The 24,009-nt window shown below is 35.0% G+C and overlaps 1 protein-coding gene across 5 annotated transcripts in view; it reads right to left on the bottom strand.

Annotated features, from left to right (window-relative positions):
* VPS13C (vacuolar protein sorting 13 homolog C) overlaps positions 1–24,009 on the bottom strand; it is a 171,405-nt gene that overhangs the window by 124,738 nt on the left and 22,658 nt on the right. For 3 of the 5 annotated variants that reach the window (XM_070500542.1, XM_070500550.1, XM_070500557.1), the window contains exons 6-13: positions 15,297–15,359; positions 10,544–10,609; positions 10,175–10,284; positions 6,999–7,058; positions 4,480–4,539; positions 3,575–3,655; positions 2,666–2,723; positions 1,031–1,158 (exon numbers count right to left, since the gene is read on the bottom strand). In XM_070500542.1, the coding sequence (XP_070356643.1) occupies positions 1,031–1,158; positions 2,666–2,723; positions 3,575–3,655; positions 4,480–4,539; positions 6,999–7,058; positions 10,175–10,284; positions 10,544–10,609; positions 15,297–15,359 (626 nt within the window). The remainder of the gene's footprint in view (positions 1–1,030; positions 1,159–2,665; positions 2,724–3,574; positions 3,656–4,479; positions 4,540–6,998; positions 7,059–10,174; positions 10,285–10,543; positions 10,610–15,296; positions 15,360–24,009) is intronic. The other 2 variants (XM_014850978.3, XM_014850986.3) reach the window with 1 other exon arrangement.

Genomic DNA, 24,009 nt, shown 5'->3' with positions numbered 1-24,009 from the left:
TTTTAAGTTCCGCTACAAAAGAAAACTGCCACTGATTAAACTGTAATATCACCAATAATTATATATATCCTATTTTAAAATATGCTAAAGTGTGAAATAAATGCACATCTTAGAAACAATGGTATCTTTAATATAGAAATATGGCATCTGTAACCAGTGACATAGAACACGCTTGTTCCTAAAACTACACATTTTCCTCTGGTCCATCATTTCAGCAGTAGCTATGTACAAGCTGATTTTCAAACTGGTCAAAAAATTATTGCATAAATAATTTCATTTAAAATGTAAATAGCTGAACTTTAATGTATTATAAATGTAAAATATACCCCAGACTTTGAAAACTTAAGGAAAAAGAAAAGGATGTAAAATATCTTAACTTTTTATATTGATTCCATGTTGAAATGATAATGTTCTGGATATGTTAGGTTAAATAAAATGTTACTAATTTTATTAATTAGCTTCATTGTTTCTTTCTGCTTCGTTAGTATAACTATTAGAAAATTTAAAATTACATATACAACTTGCATTATATTTTTATAGTACTGCACTGGGCTAAAAGTTCAATTAGCGAAAGCCCCTGGCCTCCTTTTGCTTCCAGTTCTCCAGCTCTGTTATCCCCTGGGCAAATAACCAAACTTAGGAAACAACAGAAGCTGCCAACATAGCTGTTTTAAACATTAAGTAAACAGTGTTTAATATAAGAGTGTCTTCTATTAAAATCTGAGGAAGAAAAAGCACATTAAAATCCTCATCAAGAACCGGGAATTAAGTGGGAATAATGTCATTCACTATAATTTGGTAAGATTCTCTACCAATAAGGAAAAGATCAGATAAAATGAAGGAAAGTATTTCTTAAATTTGATATTTATTTTCTTTTAAAAACATATATATATATCTGTTTTTAGGAGTCAAATTTCATCATAACATACCAAAAGAACCACCAGAGCACTGGAGAAGGAATAATCAAAAAGGACAAAAGCAGTCAAGATTCAATGCTAATTAAAGCTAGAAATGTCCAACTGAATCTTACCTGAGGTTTAGTCAGTTCAATGGCAATATTTTGTACTTCTATGTTCCAATCAAGTTTGGGTGTTTTGAGCTCTGTTTCTGCATAAGGATTCATGTAGAGTTTTGCAGAGGCTGATATTGGCTGGAAAACTTATATCACATAGGAAGACATAAGATATGTTTATATTACGTGTAAATAATTATGAAAACACTGTTACTCTGAAAGTGAAGAAAAATGATCAAAAGTATGTAAAAAAAAAAAAGTTAAAAAATCACTACCAGAAAATATTTAAGCATCTACTACTTACCTGCATAATACCAACTGTCAAGCTCTGTGGTTAAAATGGAATCATCAAGAAGGAAACTGTACTTGTATGCTTCTAAGTAAGAAATGTACAAAATATAGCCAATCTACTCTTAGTTATTCACAGTATGTGTAAAATTAGGCTTCTCTTCCTTGCTACAAAATAGTTAATGATTTTATTATTCATTAAAAATACTAATACAAGGTAGGAAACAAAATTTGGTTAATTTGTGTCATTTAATCACTGGCAGAATTTAGGAACAGAATTACATATATAATTCATATTACCCAGGAAAAAACTGCTTACTACTTTACTGTTTTCAAAATGATTGTTATATAATCTTAGAATCAACTAAAGAAAATATTTTTGAAGTTGAGAAGTAGTATGAAAAGGTATATTAGGGAAGATGAAAGGGCAAAGTAAGTCATAAATTTTAACTGTGAATAATATTAAAATTACATAAATTTTGATATCTTATATTTACAATTTGCATAAGACTGTATAAAAATTTTAATTTATTTAGAGGTTATTTATGAGTGGAATTGCCTAGGACCAAAGTTGTAGATTTTTCTGAACTAGTTCTTCCACAATTGAAACTAAATGCTTTCACAAACTAGCAGCATTTGAAAACTTTATCACCATTAGATCTTAGAGAGGTCTATGAACATAAAGAGAAAATGCCAACTCTCATACAATGGTAATTAGTTATAAAAGAATAACACAAGAGTGAACCAGAGTAATATGGAATATGGCAGAACATGGACATGAAGGCTGAGAACAAACATAAAGAAGGATACTAAATAAAAATAAACCAATAGCTTCTTTAGAATAAAACTGAAATGGAGGAAGCGGGATAAATAAACAAGCAGGTAGCTTTGTTAGAGATCTATTTAAAAATAAATAAAGGTGAGGCTGCCAAGAAATAGAAAAGCTCACTTAAAAAATTCTCTAGAGTGGTTAGTGTCTTACTCAGGCGAGAGTAACATGCTAGGGGTGACCTGAATACCAAGATATCAGAGACCCAGTTATTAAACAAAGAAAAGAAAAGGAAAACCTAATTTCTAAAACAAAGAAGATGGTAACAAGGTACGAAAAAGACATGGAGGTCAAGTGGGGTTAGCAGTAGGGAGTGAACTACGGTCACACTGCCCTTCTCTCTCTTACTCTCCAGCAGTGTTATGCATTATAACCCATTCCTAAATAATTCCTTATAATCCAAATATGCCATATCATAAAACTAAGGTATACAACTAATACTTCCTCTTTGTCAAAGTAACTTATCAGAAAAAGTAAATTAAAATATTTAATTCCATGCCTCCTGTAACATGAAATAAACTTTTGTCATTACTTACTATATTGATGGTTTGGGGGTATTTTGCTACTTGTAAGAATTTCACTTTTCAGCTGATCCTAAACAAAAAATGTGAATTATATAAGAATGAAAAACAAAATGCACACATATTCAGCCACATATACAAAAAAACACTTGGTTCTTAAATCACCGTCTTCATTCCCCTCTTTGTAATTGGGAGTCCACAAGAAAAACACACTGAGCATTATTTACAGATATATTTCTTTAGAAGGAAATATAGAAATAGATAATTTTTTAAAATTCTAAACATCTATAAACAACATTATAACACTGTGTTCCCCCGACTTAAAAAAAATATGTATAAACATCCATGAATTGGGATCTCAAACACTTTCTCAGCTAAGGCAAATCATGTTATAGTATCTTTCTGAGAAATAAGAGAGAGAATCCTGGAATTAATTCAGTTCAGAAAATTCAACTGCTCTTCCTTTGTCCTCTAACTAAATAAACACGACTAAGACTGGCTTAGTACACTGCAATTTTAAATTAATCTTTGATTGTTCAGGAAATCATCATCACAAACACTTAAACCATTCACCAAGGATATACTTTTCAGATCTGAAAGGTATTATCTTTCTTTACAATACTCTTCAAGTAATCATTCTCATATGAAACACCACAGTGTAACCAGAAAGCCATCAAAATGAGAGTGTAAAAGACGATAAACGCAGTTTTAATTTAACAGTATAGATTCTCATCTCACTGTCTAGTGAATGATTTCACAAAGATCTTCAAAAACAAAAGTGCTTCCAAAAACTGTGTTTCACACTTCTGATTTAGCTATATACAACTTAAACAAAAGGCTGATATCCTGTCCTCATTAAGGACCTCTTATGTTAAACAAATTTAGGCAGTGTGATGAGCTCTTCCAGGTATAAACTGAAATTACCAAGATCTGTTCCCTTGATCTCCGGTAAGACACGCTGCAGTTCACGTTCCAGTAGGCACTGAGACTGTCAAGTCGTATAAGCTACGAAAGAAAATGAAAGAGGTCAAGCAACCAACACATTGAAATTATGAGTCAATATTAAAAGAGTATTCTCATATTTACTAGGCCAAAATTATCCAATTGCCATTTTGAACTTTTAAAGGAAAGAAAATAATGCAAAAATGGGGGGAAATAAATGCATGTTATTCAGAGACTTTATTATTAATCTAGCATTTGCTAAATGGTGCTTCCAGGAACACTATTTCCAAGGAGATTCATTCATTCAATTATCAAATATTTATTGAGAACTTAGTATTAAACAGACCCTGTAAATGTTTTGCTGAGTAAGAAAGACATGATTCCTCCAATGGATAGGAATGGCTGTTTCAAGGGAGGGTTGAGGGGATAGGATCCTCTGACCAATGAGGTGGGGAAAGCCATATACTAAACATCCCTCTTGAAGATTCACAAGTTTATTAGCATATTTAAAGTATTGTGAAGTCCTGTGGTTTAAAACGAAATGAAACATACCTGTTTATGAACAGCTTAGTACTTTACTCAGTAACTTACCTGACTAGAGAATATTTTTTCTACAAATCTAATAATATCTCAATTACCTAATGCTCCATAAAATATAATTTGGGAAATATTAATTTTATCCAGTTTCTTTATATGCTAGGTGAAGAACCTAAACTTCAAAATAAGTGATTATAGAAGGTCACATAATAAGTAGCAGAGCCAAAACTAGACCCTAAACTTTTAACTCACATTCCAATGGCCCATTCTGCTCCATCAAAGTTTGTTCAAGAAAATACATTAAGTGTTTGTACCTAGGAAAATAATAAGATTTTAATCTAGTCTAATACCTTGTATATAATTTTTTCTGCTTCATTTAATATGCACGGAGTCCACTGTTTATTTGCAGTCTAAAAGAAAAAGAGAATATCTATGAAATGAAGAATATATAATCTATATCACAAAATAGTGCTCTTATATTTGTAAACTGTAACAAAATAACTTAGGAAGAAAAGGTTTCTAGCTAATGTTAGCTATCTGTTTCTTTACATATCTATAAGACAAAATCAAAGAACACTGAAAATATAATTGAGGGGGTTCTAATTTCACTGAGCTCATTCATCCAGAAAATAATTACTGAGCTCCTATGTGCCTGAACTGTAGTAGGAACTGGGTACGAATAAAACCAGAGAGCTGGACTAGAAGCTACTGAAGAACGTCCATACACTTTGAAAAATAAAAAAACTGTTAATGCAAAATAGGAAGTAAACCAGGAGAATATGGAAATCACAGCATGACCGTATTTCTAGAAAACCCGCATGATCAACAATGCCAAATGCTGACATGAGATAAACTACAATAAACTTATTCAGCAGCCAGGGCATTATTGATGAACTTGTTGACAACAGTTTCAGTGGAGCAGTAGAGTCAGAGTACAGTGGGTGGACAGTCACTAGGAGATGGGGAAACAAAGATAGTAAAGGAAGAAAATTCTCTCAAAAAGTTTAGTTCGAAAGAAGAGAAAGAGACAGCAGTTAAATTGGGCCTGGGTAGGCGGGAGAAGGTTAAGGAGAGGCCTTTTAACTTTGTTGTAAAGGAGAGACTTGAAGGTGTTTAAATGCTTGTAAGAAGAAGTGGGGGGGGGGGGGAGGAAGGGGAGTTGAAGATTTAGGAAAGAGAAAGAAATTGATAGCAAGAAGGAAGAAAGGCAGGGAGAGAGGGAAGGAAAAAAGGCTGCTGAGGACATAGGGGAGGATGGGATCCACATCAGAGGCAGGAAGATTACCTTAGTAGTAAGAGTTAGATGGAAACTGGAAAGATAGAAGAGAGGAGTGGTATGGATACAGAAAGAGGTAAGTTTGCTGTTATTCTTGTTGTAATAGTCAATGCAGCAGGTGAAGCAAGAAATAATTGAGCCAGACAATGTTTCAAATGGTTTACACAAACTATCTCGTTGAATCACCATGAAAACACTAAAATATAGATACTATTGTATCAGTGAATGAATGAAGGTTAGATAGAAGGAGAGCAACATGGTAACCACTACAACAATATGTTACAAGTGCTTTGAAAATATTTAACTGGGGAGCACAAAAGAAGAAATGGTAAATTCTAAGAGGGAAGTAAAAAAGGAGAGAGAAAGACAAGATAATACCTCACATAAGTATAAAAACTTGAGTAGAATCTCCAGGGAGACAAAGGGAAGAGAGTAATACAGGCAAAGAAAACAGTATGAAGAGCCTGAGCAAAAAGATACAGAGACTCAAACAGCGCACACTAAGGAAACTATGCATTATTCTTATGCATGAGTATGCCTGTTATCAGTCAAGGGGAGGTATATGACTACTTTGAATTTTTTGTTTTGTCTGCTAGAAGCTCAAAGTTAAAAACTGTGATGGCTTATGACTAACATTGCTAGTCTAATTTTTCTGGAAAAATTATCTCTCTACCTTTCAGAACACAGATTCTGGTCTCTTTAAAGGTGTTATTGTATATTTCTTTTTTTATCAAAAGCTACTTTAAATTCATTTTGGAAAGGAGGCAAAGGATAAACAATATGTTAAACACTGACTTCCCTGACTCCCTTTCCTTTGTCTCTCCAGTTCTTTTTCTTTAATATTTCTGCCTTGGTCTTCAACTCAACGTATATCTCTACTTCTCCGTATGCCTGTATCATTCTTAAGGCCCCCATGCAACCATGTCCTTTTTCTGTTTCTCTGGCAGTCTACTTCTTTTTCATGTTTCTTCTTTCCCTACTAAGGTCCTCTCCATATAACTAATGATAAGGCAAACATGTATTTAGTATGATTTACTGCTCATTGTCCCTAACTTTAAAACACATTTCTTACCACATAGTTATCCATAATAGAAATAAAAATGTCCAACATAAATAGACACACTCCCTATTCTTAAAGGCCTTTAAGAGAAAAACCAAACTGCCTTATAAAATACTTAAATTATCTTATATACATCTCAATATAATATATACACACACACATACAGATAAACATGCACACACGTATAAGCTATTTGGAAATTCCACCTACCTATACCAAGAATGACAACATGACTCTATAGAAATTTATCCTCCCCTACTTTCCCATATGTTTAAGAATATAGCTTTTAATTCTTTCAAAACATTTGATATTGACATTTTGATGTCTGTCAAATTCAAAGACAAACTAAAATAATTAGAGAATGTAATAAAAGCATCACTAAAAGTTTTGAACTTCTAAAACAGCTCTAGAAAGATTATACACAAAAACAAAATAGCTCTTTGTAGTAATAGTTGATTTTAGGCAATTCATCCTGTGACTTAGAAATAATATTTTACAGGTTCCACAGAAATTTTAAATAAGACCAACATTACCAATAGGCTAAGTTCTCCCAGTGTGACACCAAATGAAAGAGGCTGCTTTGGATCAGTGACCTATCAAACGAGAAAAGGTGACATTAAAATATACTGATGGTGAGAGTGAATCCATGCTCTACTCTTTATAGGAGGCAACATAGGGCAACTGGTTTATAAGTAAGTCACACAACCCAAATGGACTTATGGAAAAGAAAGAGGAGGAAGGCAATAACATGGCTGGGATTACCCATATTTTGTAGGCATGACACTGATATGATACTTTCCCAGTAGAACTCTTTTCTTACTAGAAGAAGACTCACTATGACTCGAACGATTCTTGTCTAGAGAGTTACAAAGAGACAGTCTTACATCTATCATTAAAGATGCTCTTCATAGACAAACAAAACAAGGTGTCTCAGATAACACTAAATTATTTTTAAAACATTTAAGATTTTCACACTTAGAAATATGATCTGTCTTTTTAAATCTTTAGTTTCCTTGACACTTAAAAAATACTTTGATAGGAAATGTTCAAGATTCTTAATATTTAATTTCCTCAGTCTCTTAACCCAAAATCTGCCAATGTCAAACTTCTGTTCTATTTCTGATCTTCAATATCTAAGTTATATTTATACACAATGCTTAAACTGTACCACAATGTGTATGATGTCATTGTTTTAGACATCTTAAAGATGTCCAAAAGTCATAGAGATTTTTGGTGATGACAGAAAGTAAGGAAACTAGAAAGTGAAGAAAAAACATAACATGTTAAATCATCCAATAGGGACTCCAGAGTCTAGTCACATAGAGCCTCTCAAACAGGAGAAATGCATGCTCTGGTAAAGCTAAAAAGCACAAATAGCTTTGCAAGCTTTGTGTTTTTTTCAATTTTTGGTGAGAAAGACTGGCCCTGAGCCAACATCTGTTGCCAATCTTCCTCTTTTTGCTTGAGGAAGATTGTCCCTGAGCTACCACCTGTGCCAGACCTCCTCTATTTTGTATGTGGGTCACTGCTATAGCATGGCTTGATGAGTAGTGTAGGTCCACACCCAGAATCCGAACCCACGAACCTGGGCTCCCAAAGCAGAGCATGCTGAACTTAACCGCTATGCCACCAGGCCAGCCCCATGAGCTTTGTTTTTAATATAAAATATATTATGATTTGTGGCAAAACATATTTTCCTTTATTCCCACCCTTATCTTTTTTATACCTACAGGTAAATAGCTCAAAATAACTTGCAGCTATTTCAGAAGGAACTATAATAAAACACAACTCCTCAGTTGCTAATGCACTACCCACAAATTACTACTATCATCCACAAGCATCTATGGGATAAATTGTTGTACCTTCCCTACCCCCACTTCCTACATTCTATATTTTTCATTATTCTTCTAGATAGAATAATTCAGGTAATCACATTGAAAGAGAAATGATACAAGACCCCTTTACACTTTTTAATTCTTTTCCTTTTAGATCTTATTTTGTCACTGACGTCAATTTAAACATAAATGATGTACTTATCCCACTCCTGTGTATCTCAGTAATTTTGGGGGGTGGGAGGGAGCAGGGGAAGATTTGCCCTAAGCTAAAATCTGTTGCCAATCTTCCTCCTTTTTTTCATTTTCCCCTTCCTTTTCCCTCCTCAAAGCCCCAGTACATAGTTGTGTATAGTAAGTTCATTTAGTCCTTCTACGTGAGTCACTGTCACAGCATGGCTACTGACACGAGAGGTGTGGTTCTGTACCCAGGAACCCAGGAACTGAACCCGGGTCATCACAGTGGAACACACTGAACCTTAACAGCTAGGCCATCAGGGCTGGCTCTGTATTCTTTTATTAGAGAGAAATAATGTACCTTTCTAACTTTACCTGCCCAGTAAAAAAGCTTAGCTTAAGTTCAAACTGAGGTTCTCATTTATCAATATGCCATTAGTTTTAAAGTAATTCTTTCACTTCCATGATGTGTTGAGTACATTTTATTTTTCTAAGTTTTTTATAAACAAGGGTATTGATGAGTTAGTTTTTTAAACATTTATTTGTTTAAAAAATTCAGTTTAGGGGCTGGCCCCATGACACAGTGGTTGAGTCCGGCAGGCTCTGCTTCACCAGCCTGGGTTCGTGGGTTCAGATCCCAGGTGTGGACCTACACCACTCATCAAGCCATGCTGTGGTGGTGACCCACATACCAAATAGAGGAAGACTGGCACAGATGTTAACTCAGGGCTAATCTTCCTCAAGCAAAAAAAAAAAGGAAGATTGGCAAATCTCAGAGCAAATCTTCATCACAAAAAAGAAAAAAATTCAGTCTAATGACTATATAAAAGCAAAAGATAAAGTCAAAAGATAAAATAGAAATGGCACATTTTGAAAAACTACAAGTATGTCTTACTGGATATTAAGTTACATAAGGAACAAATCAGGAAAGGAAAATAAATTCTATGTATGTCTGTATGCTTTAATTCAATCCAAATGTGAAGTAAATTAAAAACAAAAAATGCAACTCAATTTTGAAAGAAACGGAATAACATTTCTAATTTCTTAGGTAAATAAAAAAATTCAAGGTTTCTTACATATGTTTCAAACTTTGAAATAAAGCAAAGCATATTAAGTTCAAAATATTTGTTAACACTTTAAAACTCAACAGTAAAACAATTGTTAATGAAATAATGTTAAATTTTTGGTTATAGGCGAAGTTGGGCTTCTAAATATATTGTTGCACATGGATTTGAGTAGTTGTGGGTGTTCAGTTCAACTTGGTGAAACATAAAAAGAATGGGACTAGCAGTCAAGGGACCAGGTTTGAGTTTCCTCTCTACCGACTACCACTAAATTGATTATTTCTTCACCTCCTAGAACTAACCTTTTTGTCGGTATAAAACAAATTAGTGCCTTAAAGTTATACTAGTATAAGTCTTACAGCATTAAACAAATTTCACAATAAATAACACAGGACAGTCTGGAAATCTCTTATTTTAGCTCTAGAAAAGGAGTCTATGGTGGTTTTACGATATATTTACACACAGAACAAAAAAGCCTGACAGAGGAAAGGAGATATGGTAGTGTACTTATCAGAAAAAAAATCAATCTTGGATTTAAAACCAGGTAATGATAATCCATATACAGACAAATCAAGGATCAGTATCATAAAATACACACTTAATTACTAATTTATAGAGTAAACTGAAATTACTTACATCATCTTCATATTTAATGTGAATGTCTGTGATTTTTACTTGTATATTTTTAATTACTTGAGTTGCCAATTTTTCCAAAAATGTATCCTTTTTGGCTTCTTTTGGTTTATCTATAAAAAATAGAAAAATACAAGCTCAAGAGTGGAAATTCTCAGATACCACATAACCAATGACCAAAGGACTGCTAAAGCACTACTCAATGGAAATCACAGCCTATCCTAGCATCCTTGTTTTATTTTAATCGGCATTTCCAACTTAAAACTTACTTTGAAGTTACACTGTAATCTAACATTCATTTTACCTTCAAAGACAGAAATCAAGTGGCAATGTGTATAAATAACACATGGCATAAAAACTACTTTTACCTACCTTTTGAGCGATCGAGACCTTTAAAAGGTTTCTTAAAATGTTTTTTGTGCTTTTTACGTTTACGTCCTTCTCAGTGGAAGCATTTTAGTGAGAAAAGGATAAAATGCAAGTTAGCAGACCAGAGGACAGAAAAGAAAACAAGAGAATTCTTCCTGTCAGCAAATTTTGGTACAATTCACCTTTATTCTAAACTGACTTATTTCGTTTCAAATGGAAATTCACAAACCTTCTTTAGTCTAGAATAACCTTCTTTAATCTAGAAAATAACTTGGCAGGTACAATTATACAGAAATTGGGTAAAATATCCACAACACCCTTTATAATATTTATGACTTCTCACAGTACAAAGTTTAATTTTAATTTCAATTTTACCAAAATATTGGAAATGTAATAATGACAGAATATAAAACTTTCAGAGAAAAGTTTTGATAAATGTGTGGTAGGGACATAGGAACACAAATGAAATGAATGAGTAAGTTGCCGACAGATGACTTCCTCTGGATGACACACCTCACAAGCAGGATCCTTTAATGACTTAAGGATATAAAGAATACCAAAAAAAGGCTTAAAATGTACATTGAACTGTGCATTGAAACTGGTTTAATAATTCCTTTAAAATCTCATCCTCTTTTATTTGGCACTGCCTCACTTCATGGCATTAACCAACACCTATCTTGCCCAGCTTATAAATCCTTCCATTCAACTGCCTACTATACATCAACTCCAGTCTACACTCTTGAAGCAGTCTCTGGATGGTCTCCCCTGCCTCTAGTCTCCACTCTACTTCCTCTTAAACATCCTTCTATACCACTACCAGACAGATATCTTCTAAAATATTATTTACAGCCTGTTAATCCCCTGCTCAAAATTCTTTTAAAGGGTCTCTGCAGCCTACCAGATAAAATGAAAAAGTGTCTGCATGACACAAAGGTCCTTTCAAGATCTGATCGCTATCTCCTTGTCCTGTTCTATCTCCTGCCAGTCATCCTTGCACTGGATACTTCAGAAATACTATTCATACTTTCCAAAACAAGCCACAACTTTCTAATACCTAAGGCTTCTACATGCGTCATGCCCCAAACTTGGGCTGACTTCCCTGAAGTTCTTCACCAGGCAAACTCCTAGGAGACTTCCAAATGGCAGGTCCAGCACTACTGCCTGTGTGAAGCCTTCTTCAACTATTCCAAGCAGCTCCAGGGCCATCTATCCTTGCACCTTATATAAACTTCCACTAAGCAGTGACTACACTTTATTCAAAATGTTCGCACAACTTCTTACCACCAGGCAAGAGTCTTCATTAGGACAGGAATTATCCTAATATCTTGCACAAAGCACATGAAACATGTCTGTTCAAGTGATCAAAAAACCCACAGCTGAACATTATAATAAAATAGATAAACTCAGTTAACATTATGTATATTTGAGAAAATATACATGAAATTTAGCTTGAAATTTTAAATTTGTTCTTCTTTGATATTTTAAAGCAAATTTTCCTGCCACTACAAAAACTAAGAACCAAATTCCAGATTACAAGATTACAAACCTTGAGTTTTAAGAAGTAAATATTTAATAAATATATAACAGAATCTAGACTTTGCTATTACCAGTATTTCTTGTCACAGTGATGGTCCCTGAATCTTTTTCATTCATAAATTAAACATCAAGAAAAAGACTGAGTTCTGAAAGAAATACCATTTGAAAAGAAACAAGTAAGAAAGCCAGAGTAGCCCTGAAAACCATCCCACTTGGTGGGAACAGCTTTCAGAGACAGAGGTTCAGCTGCCTGGGTTTAGAGCCTACCATAACTCGCTCTTCTTACCCGACCTCCTATTATCTTTCCGGCTTCACATTTGTTCTAGTACCTTGTTCCATCTTTGATCCAATGCTAGATGCACGTTTAAACCTCTCCAAATAGTTTCAAAATCTAATCTGAGTGCTACATAGTTCTTAGGGAAAATTTCTATTTAATCTGGTGAGTAATAAATTTATGATACTCAATCATCTCTAAAGGAGTTCTCAAATACTTTGGTCTCAGGGTTCCTTTAACACACTTAAATTTTGAAATCCTTGAAGAGCTTTTTATTGGTATGAGTTACAACTATTGCTATTTACCCTATTGAAAATCAAAACTGAGAACTTTTTTCAATATTTATTTGTGAACTCAATTTAAAAAAAACATTATGTTATAGCATAGATAACATAGAATTATGAAAAATAACTATTTTCCAAACTGCAGTTGTAGTGAGAAGAGTAGCATGGTTTTACATTCCTACAAATATCTTTAATATCTGGCTTAGCAGAAGACAGCTAGATTGGCATAACTACTTCTGCCTTTGATCTGTTGAGATATGTGGTTCAGACTGAAGCATGTGAAGAAAATCTGATCTAACTACAGGTATGTCATAGGAAAAGGGAGGAACATCTTCATGGCCGTTTTACGTAATTTTCAGTTTGGCCTTTCACCAAACTCATACAAGTGGTAGTTTCTTAAAGGTTAGTTGCATCTTGGAATCTGAAACTCTATCAATGAATTTCTCATCCAAATTAAACCAACTGTTCAACCTCGTACTTTAAATACACCTTTTACACATGCCTGATTTTTTATCATGGATTGGTAATATGGAAATATTGCTTCATTGAATTATGCAGATCTTCTAAATGTTGAGTCATTTCATTATTCAATATCAAAAATCACATTTGTTAATATCACCACCAATCTCATCAGAAAAGTCTAAGTATTGGGAAGCTGTCAAGCTCAAGGTGGTAAACACAAGTTTTTGAAAATTCTAGTTTTTGCTCAAAAGTTCAAATCTTCCTATTAGCAACAAACATTGTCAGTTGTTTATTCTTGAAGCTGTTTTGCTGAAATGTCTACTAAACACTCAAATCTGAATAATAGGAGTCTGTCAGTAATTTTCCCCAGTAAAATGGCTTTTCATGAAAAAAGTAACTAGTTCAGCTGACAACTCAAACAACTGCATAGGTACTTTTCCTTGAGACAATTATCCTACTTCAGTCTGCCTAAGTGCTTTATGCATGCTTCCTCAAAAGTCACATGAAATATTAAAGGTACATACTGAAGAGCTGAAAGTTTATTAAAATTAAAATTTTCCTATCTCATCAAGGACATTCTTAAATAAAATTGGTGCTTTGTGGCTTTTTTTTACTGTGAGCGCATGGTACAATAGCTATTAACACAGTTTGATACCACTGCCTTGATTCATACTAAGGCGGCCAGCAATTTTATGTAACATTGCTTTTGCATCATTGGCACCAATGTCAACACAGTGAAAAATCAAACAATATTTCAGTATGATTATGAATTTTGACTTTTTGAGAACCATTGCTCTAGACTAATTTAAAAAAATGACACCAAATGAGGAAGGAATACACACTCAGAAACTGCAAAGACAAAAGGATCCTAAAGTACACACAAAGTCCTACCCAATTGAATGAAGATATCATAGACAAAATGAACTATTCTCATTTCAGAATCATCCATATTCTAGGCCTTGTTTTGTATCTAGGCTAATGTATCTTTTTCGGAAAAAAGTAAACTGAATCAATTAGGCTTTCCTTTATAGTGACTTCTGTCTGTCTGGTTTTTTTAACAATGCTGCCCAATGATTTTGTTATATATTTGAATGGGCCACTGAAATTCACTTTCATCCTGGAGACAGGTTACTCCTAGTATGGTCAGAAAACATTATCCCTGGCAGACACAGCAAGCTGATTCAGTATAACCTACAAAATTGGACAGTGAGCATGAGCATCTCATGCTCTCTCTCATATTAAACAAAGGAACTTTAAGTCATATTAACACAGTCAGCCACACTTACTGAAGGTGCAGATTTGTTAAAAGAGAAACTCCTTTCAGGGTAATTCCTTTCAATGCTGTGAAATTTGCCATGCAAATTCCCCCATTTGTCCTAATGAACCTAAACACTAAAGAAGTTTCTAGCTACAGAAGTAATTCTATCACAATGCTTGCTGCTTACATTTCCAGATACAGACCCCACTTGTCATTTAATCAAAACAAATTTTAAGTGTGACTAAGTTAATATAATAAGCTCCTGAAAAGTTAAATCAAAATATTATTTAATATATTAGAAGTCATTATTTTAACGTACTTGATAAATTTCCTAGGCTATCAAAGAATCCTATTGTAAATCCTAAATGCAGTCAGCCTTCAAATCTGCCTTTTGTGAAGTTTCAAATTTCAAAGTGCACGGGACAGTCATCTATCTAGAGGTGCCTCTGGAGCTACGACAAAGGGGAGCAAATCAGAGAGGTATGAGAAGAAAGTCAGAGCAGCACCTCTTACCAAGGTTCCAAATGAAGTCTGACCCAAAAAAAGTTTCCATTTTGTTGCTTTTTACAAGTCTGAAAACCACTGCAATAGGAGAGGAACTGCCTAACTGAGAAACTACTACATATACTACAGAAGTAAAAGGCGGTCTGGATTTGAAAGTTATCAGATCAAATTGTCAGCTTCACAGGGGCAGTGGATTGTGATTGCTTTATCCCATGAACATTCATTCAGTGCAGCACTCGCCACAGCAAGACACTAAATGTTTAGTAAATGAATAAATGGCTGCAGAAGGTAGGGAAAAGGAAATGATGGTAAAGAGGAAAAACATGAATTACATTTCCATATTTTCTAAAAGGATGGCATGTCATAATGGACAAGCACAAGCACAGGTAAGAATATGATTTTTTATGTAGCTGAATTTAATTAACCATGCATACCCACCAGGCTTGACGTCCTTGTAAACAAAGTTTTCCAAGCCATATATGAATTCCCCTGAATGTGCGCCTGCATCCGCATGGCAGCAATAACCAAAACGCAAAGCATTAAGCACCCTTAATTTCACAGATAAAATATGTCTAAACTTAATTCAAAGAATTAGAAATCATAGAACAGGTAAAATTTGGTGACACAAAATGATTTATTGCTAAGGAAATATCCACAGTGACACCATTTTCATCATTTCCACATATAAGCTTTATTTTCATAATATTAAAACAAAATTTCTTAATAATTAAAATTATAGCTATTAATAATTTCAAATTAAGCAAGGCAGACAAATATCAATTACGGCTAATGTCTCACTGAATTACTTAAATTTTCAAACAGAGAAAAAGTCTGCTGTTTTGGCTCCCTTTTTGCCTACCATTTTGCCCATTTTAAAGTCAGCTGAAATGCTCTCATCTTACTTTAGTCTGATCTGTTCTCTTTAGATACACTGCCGGAATCCTTTCTAACCATTTGTGTTAACAATAGCTAGATAGCACCATCTTTCATTTCCCTCCCCAAATACAGTGTAGACACCAGAGCAAGTTTTACCTTCCTAAAACAGCTCTGATCATGTCACTCCCTGGATTTTAAAGAAAGAAAAAAGAAACTTACTGACTCTCCCATTGGCTACAGATTAAAGCCCATTACAATACAGAGTTAAAAATATAGGCTCTAGAGCTAAACTGGGTTCAAATTCTAGCTCTATTACTTTCTAGCGGCGTGATCTAGAACAAGTTATTTAACTTTCAGCTTTCTCAACTGTAAAATTGGAACAATAATAGCCCTATATCATATACTTATATCAGCACTTACATCAACAGTTATAACTATTAAATGAGTCAATTCATATAAAGCATTTTGAAGAGTGACTGGAAAATAGTATATGCTCAATACTCAATAAATGTTAGCTGCTATCACTGTCGTTAGCATCATCATGGCACTCAAATCTCTTAAAACTGGCCTAAACTTAGCTTTCCAACTTACATCGAACTACACTCTATCAAACTCCCAAATCCTTAGCCATTCCCCATACATGCTCTATACCTTTCCACCTTCACTGTCCCCTCTACCTAGAATGTCCTCTCTCCTTTCTGCATACTCATCCTTCTAGACTCAGCTGAAATATATATCTTCACAGTGTCTACTCTGATCTCTTTGGCTGAACAAGATATGTCCATTCTGAACCCCCTTAACACTCTATCTATACCTCCTTGATGGAACTCAACACTTTTTCCTGTTTATTATTATGCATACATCTTATTTTCCCAACTAAAATGTAAGTCTTTGACAGTAGGGTCCAGGTATTTTCTAATTTTTGTGTTTACAACGTGTCAAGCAGATTGGCATCAGACTTCTCAAAAGTACCTGGAAGGTAGAAGATATTGCCTTCAAAATTCTAATTTAAAACCTAGCATTCCATCCCTAGCCAAATCAAACATGTGTAGAAGTAAAACACAATGACTTTCAGACTTGAAAGGATTTTAACAATTATAAGGAGTGCACCCTTTCTGAAAGGCTATTTGATACGCTCTGGCAAAACAAACTAACAAAGATCAAAAGGTAAGGGACCCAGAAAACAGTGAATTAAACACAGAAGAGTGATGAAGACCAGTCCCAGGATGACAACTGTGTAGCAAGACTAAAAACATAAGCAGTTCACAAGGAGATCTCCAGAAGAAAATGGGGGACGGGGAGGGGACTAATAGCTGGGTTTGGGCAATTGGAAAATAACATTGACAGTCGTAACATTTCATGCAGCACATGAAAAGAATTAAAAGTAAGTTTACATAAAAGACTAAGCAAATAAAAAAGAAGCATTTACAAATTCAAGAAAAACAAAAGATTAGATAAGAAATTAAATACAATCATAATGCATCACTTGACCTATGCAGTGAACAATAATTATACTGTCATAGAAATGTAAATTTTAACTAGTAATTGGCCAAAAATTATGATCTAACCATATAATGAGAAGATAGGGAGGTGAATTTAGAGGGAAAGCAGATGGTAAGAGAGATAAACTCCTTGATTACCATAACAGGAAATCCTACATAATGCCTTACATTATTAACTTAGATAATAGCAGAATGTTAGTATTTCTAAAACAATGGTTCTCTCCAAGGAGTGGGTCTAAAGCATACAGAAGGGTGGAACAGGGGACTGACATTTTTCATGATAAGTCTTTCTGGCAAAACTATTGGATTTTTAAAGTGTGTGTATATACTACTTGATAAAATTAACATTTTAAATACAGAATCTACAGTATTCTGAAATCTTTTGACCTCACTGGGAATTCAATCTTTCTCTTTACTCTATAATAGCCTTTTCAGGAAAATAAACTCACTACAATAAAACGAAAGGAGAAAAACATCAAGGAGTTTATTTTTACAGTTAAGCAAACTCTAGCAATAAACTCATAGTTATATGTCAATTTTCTTTTTTCCCCCACATGACAGTAGGCAGCACTCTATTTTACCAAATAAAACAAATTAGGTAACATGTTTTTTTAAAGCAGATCAGCATAAAGACTTCTTCATTTTTGTCATCTGCTGCTTAGAGTTGAATCACTTCTTCATCTTATCTCTCTGAGTCTCTAGACGTGTGATGGTGCTTTTGTGCTTTTTTTTTTTTATTGAGTTATTGATAGGTTACAATCTTGTGAAATTTCAATTGTACATTAATGTTTGTCAGTCATGTTGTAGGTGCACCACTTCACCCTTTGTGCCCACCCCCCACCCCACCTTTCCCCTGGTATCCACTAAACTGTTCTTGGTCCATAGTTTTAAATTCCTCATATGAGTGGAGTCATACACAGATTATCCTTCTCTCGCTGGCTTATTTCACTTAACATAATTCCCTCAAGGTCCATCCATGTTATTGTAAATGGAATGATTTTGTTCTGTTTTGCAGCTGAGTAGTATTTCATTGTATATATGTACCACATCTTCTTTATCCATTCGTCTGTTGATGGGCACTTAGGTTGCTTCCACGTCTTGGCTATTGTAAACAGTGCTGCAATAAACATTGGGGTGCACAGGACTTTTGGGATTGCTGACTTCAGGCTCTTTGGATAAATACCCAGTAGTGGGATGGCTGGATCGTATGGTAGTTCTATTTTTAGTTTTCTGAGGAATCTCCATACTGTTTTCCATAGTGGCTGCACCAGTTTGCATTCCCACCAGCAGTGTATGAGGGTTCCTTTTTCTCTGCAACCTCTCCAACATTTGTTGCTATTAGTTTTAGATATTTTTGTCATTCTAACAGGTGTAAGGTGATATCTTAGTGTAGTTTTGATTTGCATTTCCCTGATGATCAGCGATGATGAGCATCTTATCATGTGCCTATTGGCGCTTTTGTGCTTTTTAAATCAAGAAACAGAGAGGAAGTCAGCATCATGGTGGAGTGAACTTGCCCAAGACTCTCTCCCCTCCAACATACAACAAAAAGGGACATCCATACTCCAACAGAGGACACCCTAACATAGTAAAAAAAAAAAAACCTCGGAGAGACACATAGCCACACGATGGAGGGCAAAGAGGCTGGAGCCCCCCTCAGAAGAGCTAGAATGGGGTAAGAGAGATTTTCACTCCCTCTCCTAAAAACTACCATTGAGACTGCAGGAGGATCTGTGAGAGAAGGAGCCAGGGAGGGGACGCTGGTTCACAGGATCACCAAGGACTCCCGAGGGCCGTTGCAGCCTAGAGAGAAGCCCTCTAATGGGGCAAAAGCTTTCGTGAGGGGTGACCGCATCAAGCCAACACCCCAGGAGACCAGAAAATGAGAGCTGATTGAGAAAGCTTGGAGTGCACACAGGAGAAAGCACCCCTTCTCCCACCCACCCTGTGCCATACCACTGCCTGGGATATCAGCTGAAAGCAAAGGGCTCAGAATATGTGGCTCTTGACCCCCACCCCACCCAGTGGCGATAGGTGGTAACTGCAACCGAATAATATCAGAATGAGAAAGACCCGATCCTCCAACATCAGACACTACATCAAATCTCCAGACCAAAGAGAAAATGACAAGCACCCAGAACTCAGTTCTGAGGACAGAGAAATATGTAAGCTAAATGACAATGAACTCAAAATAGCTATCATCAAAAAACTCAACAAGGTAAAAGAGAATATAGAGAAACAATTCAACGAGTTCAGGAGCTACTTCACAAAAGAGGCTAAAACTATAAAGAAGAATCAATCAGGAATATTAGACATGAAAGACAGAATGGAAGAGATAAAACAAAATATGGATTCCCTGAACACTCAAGTGGACATATAGAGAAGGGTATCAGCATAATTGAAGATAGATATGTTGAAATGCTCCAGACTGAGGAGGAGAGAGAACTAAGACTAAAAAGAAATGAAGAAAGTCTCCGAGAAATATCTGACTCAATGAGGAAATGCAACATAAGAATTACAGGTATTCAAGAAGATGAAGAGAAGAATGGAGCAAAAACCATGTTCAAAGAAATAATAGCAGAGAACTTCCCAAATCTAGGGAAAGAGAGAGAAATACGTGTGGAAGAAGCTTCCAGATCTCCTAGACTTATCAATGTAAAAAGACCTACTGCAAGGCATATAGTAATAAAACTGGCAAAAACGAATGGCAAAGAAAGAATACTAAGGGCAGCAAGGCAGAAGAAAATAACCTACACAGGAACCCCTATCAGGCTTTCAGCAGATTTCTCTGCAAGAAACCTTACAAGCTAGGAGAGAATGGAACGACATATTCAAATCTTTAAAAAACAAGAATCTTCAGCCAAGAATACTCTATCCAGCAAAAACATCCTTCAGATATGGGGGAGAAATTAAATCTTTCCCAGACAAAGAAAAGCTAAGGGACTCCATAGCCACGAGATGCCCCCCCCCCCCCACACACACGAAAACCTCAAGGACCTCATACCTGAAAAAAGGAAAAAAGGGAGAAAGGAGTCACAAAACACAGAGTAAGGAGATAAATAGAATCAGAACAGGATAGTAAATATTCAACTACAGTATTGGGCTAAAGGGAAGGAAAACAGCAAAAACAAAGACAACCTTGTCACATTAACCACAAACTCCCAACACAAGTTGGAACAAGATATGAGAAAAACAACTTAGGAGGGGAGGAGGAAAGGGACTGAACTGGTTTAGACTAAGGAAATAAGAGGCTATCAGAAAATGGACTATCTTATAACAAGAGTCTGAATACAAACCTCAGGGTAACCACTAAACAAAAAAGCAGAACAGAGACACAAAAAATAAATAAGGAAAAAACAAAGAAAAACATCATTAAAAACTACATAATTCAATGGGTAGACCAAAACACACAGGACAAGAAACAAAGGAAATGCAGGAAAAGTGGAAAATGAGTGATAAAATGACAGCATTAAGCCCTCATACATCAATAATCACCCTAAACATAAATGGATTGAATTCTCCAATAAAAAGACAAAGTGGCAAGATGGATTAAAGAACAGGACCCAACAATTTTCTGCCTCCAGGAAACACATCTCAGCTCCAATGACAAACACAGGCTCAGAGTGAAGGGGTGGAAGACAATACTCCAAGCTAATGGCAAACAAAAGAAAGCAGGTTTTGCAATACTTATATCAGACAAAGTAGACTTCAAGATAAGACAGGTAAAGAAAGATAAAGAGGGGCAGTACACAATGATCAAAGGGACACTCCATCAAGAAGAAATAATGCTTATAAACATCTATGCACCCAACACAGGAGCACCAAAGTTCATAAAGCAACTATTAACAAACCTAAAAGAAGATATTAATAATAACACAATAATAGCAGGGGACCTCAACACCCCACTCACATCAATAGATAGATTATCCAGACAGAAAATCAACAAGGAAACAGTGGAATTAAATGAAAAGCTAAACCAGTTGGACTTAACAGACATACATAGAACACTCCATCCCAAAACAACAGAATACACATTCTTCTCAAGTGCACATGGAACATTTCTAGCTTTATAGCATAGAAATTAATTACAAAATAAAAGCTGAGAAAGGGAGAAAGATGTGGAGACTAAACATTATGCTATTGAACAAGCAATGGATCATTGAATAAATTAAAGAAGAAATCAAAAAATATCTGGAGACAAATGAAAATGATAACATACCATACCAACTCACATGGGATGCGGCAAAAGCCGTATTAAGAGAGAAATTCATCGCAATACAGGCACACCTTAACAAACAAGAAAATTGCCAAATAAGCAATCTCAAATTACACCTAACTGAATTAGAAAAAGAAGAACAAACAAAGGCCAAAGTCACCAGAAGGAGAGAAATAATAGAAATCAGAGCAGAAATAAATGCTATTGCAACAAAAAAGGCAGTAGAAAGGATCAATGAAACAAAGAGCTGGTTGTTTGAGAAGATAAATAAAGTTGACAAATCCCTAGCTCGACTTAGAAAGTAAAAAGAGAGAAAGGTCAGATAAATAAAATCAGAAATGAAAGAGGAGAAATAACAAGACTCCACAGAAATACAACAGATTATAAGAGAATACTATGAAAAACTATATGCCAACAAAATGGATAATCTAGAGGAAATGGATAAATTCTTAGACTCTTACAACCTCCCAAAGATGAGTCAAGAAGAAACAGACAATCTGAATAGATGAATCACAAGGAAAGAGATTGAAAGAGTAATCAAAAGCATCCCAAAGAATAAAACCCCAGGACCAGACAGCTTTCCTGGGGAATTTTGCCAAACTTTCAGAGAGGATTTAATATCTATCCTTCTCAAGCTATTCCAAAAAATTAGGGAAGATGGAACACTTCCTAACACATTCTATAAAGCCAACATCACTCTGATACCACAGCCTGACAAGGACAGCACAAAAAAGGAAAACTACAGGCCAATATCGCTAATGAACATAGATGCAAAAATCCTCAACAAAATTTTGGCAACCCAAATTCAGCAATACATCAAAAGGATCATACATCATGATCAAGTGGGATTCATACCAGGGACCCAGGGATGGTTCAACATCCACAAATCAATCAACATGATACACCACATCAACAAATTGAGGAATAAAAACACATGATCATCTCAATAGATGCAGAGAAAGCATTTAACAAGATCCAACAGCCATTTATGATAAAAACTCTTAACAAAAAGGGGATAGAAGGAAATTACCTCAACATAATAAAACCCACAGCCAACATCATACTCAATGGGCAAAAACTGAACGCTGTCCCCCTGAGGACAGGAACAGGAAAAGGATAACCACGCTTATTCAACATAGTACTGGAGATTTCAGCCAGAACAATTAGGCAAGAGAAAGGAATAAAAGGAATCCAAACAGGAAGTGCAGAAGTGAAACTCTTGCTGTTTGCAGACGACATGATCTTATATACAGAAAACCCAAAAAAATCCATCAGAAAACTAATAGAAATAATTAACAACTACAATAAACTTGCAGGGTACAGAATCAACTTACAAAACTCAGTTGCTTTTCTATACTCTAATAACGAACTTACAGAAAGAGAACTCAAGAATACAATTCTATTTGCAATCACAACTAAAAGAATAAAGCACCTGGGAATAATTTTAACCAAGGAGGTGAAGGACTTATATAATGAAAACTATAAGACATTACTGAAAGAAATTGATAACGACCTAAAGAGATGGAAAGAGATTCCTTGCTCATGGATTGGAAGAATAAATATAGTTAAAATGTCCATACTACCCAAAGCAATCTACAGATTCAATGCAATCCCAATCAGAATCCCAATGACATTCTTCACAGAAATAGAGCAAAGAATTCTAAAATTCATTTGGGGCAACCAAAGACCCCAAATTGCTAAAGCAATACTGAGAAAAAAGAACAAAGCTGGAGGCATCACAATCCCTGACTTCAAAATGTACTACAAAGCCATAATGATAAAAACAGCATAGTACCAGCACAAAAACAGGCACACAGATCAATGGAACAGAACTGAAAGCCCAGAAACAAAACCACACATCTAAGGGCAGCTAATCTTTGACAAAGGTGCCAAGAATGTACAATGGAGAAAAGACAGTCTCTTCAGTAAATAGTGTTGGGAAAACTGGACAACCACTTGCAAAAGAATGAAGGTAGACCACTATCTAATGTCATATACAAAAATAAACTCAAAATGGATCAAAGACTTGAAGATAAGTCCTGAAACCGTAAAACTCCTGGAATATAATATAGGTAGTACACTCTTTGATATCGAACTTAAAAGGATCTTTTCAAGTACCATGTCTTCTCAGACAAGGGAAAGAAAAGAAAAAATAAGTGGGAGTTCATCAGACTAAAGAGCTTCTGCAAGGCAAAAGAAACTAGAATCAAAACAAAGAGACATCTCACCAATTAGGAGAAAATATTTGCAAATCATGTATCTGACAAGGGGTTAATCTCCATAATATATAAGGAACTCACACAACTGAACAATAAAAACACAAACAACTTGATCAAAAAATGGGCAGAGGATATGAACAGACAGTTTTCCAAAGAAGATATACAGATGGCCAATAAACACATGAAAAGATGTTCAACATCACTAATCATCAGGGAAATGCAAATCAAAACTACACTAAGATACCACCTTATGCCTGTTAAAATGGCTATAATCACTAAGACTAAAAATAACAAATGTTGTAGAGGGTGTGGAGAAAAGGGAATCCTCATACGCTGCT

Source organism: Equus asinus, chromosome 2, assembly GCF_041296235.1.
Source record: "Equus asinus isolate D_3611 breed Donkey chromosome 2, EquAss-T2T_v2, whole genome shotgun sequence".
NCBI lineage: Eukaryota > Metazoa > Chordata > Mammalia > Perissodactyla > Equidae > Equus > Equus asinus.
Note: the sequence above shows the minus strand (reverse complement) of the source record. Positions and strands in the feature narration are given on the sequence as shown.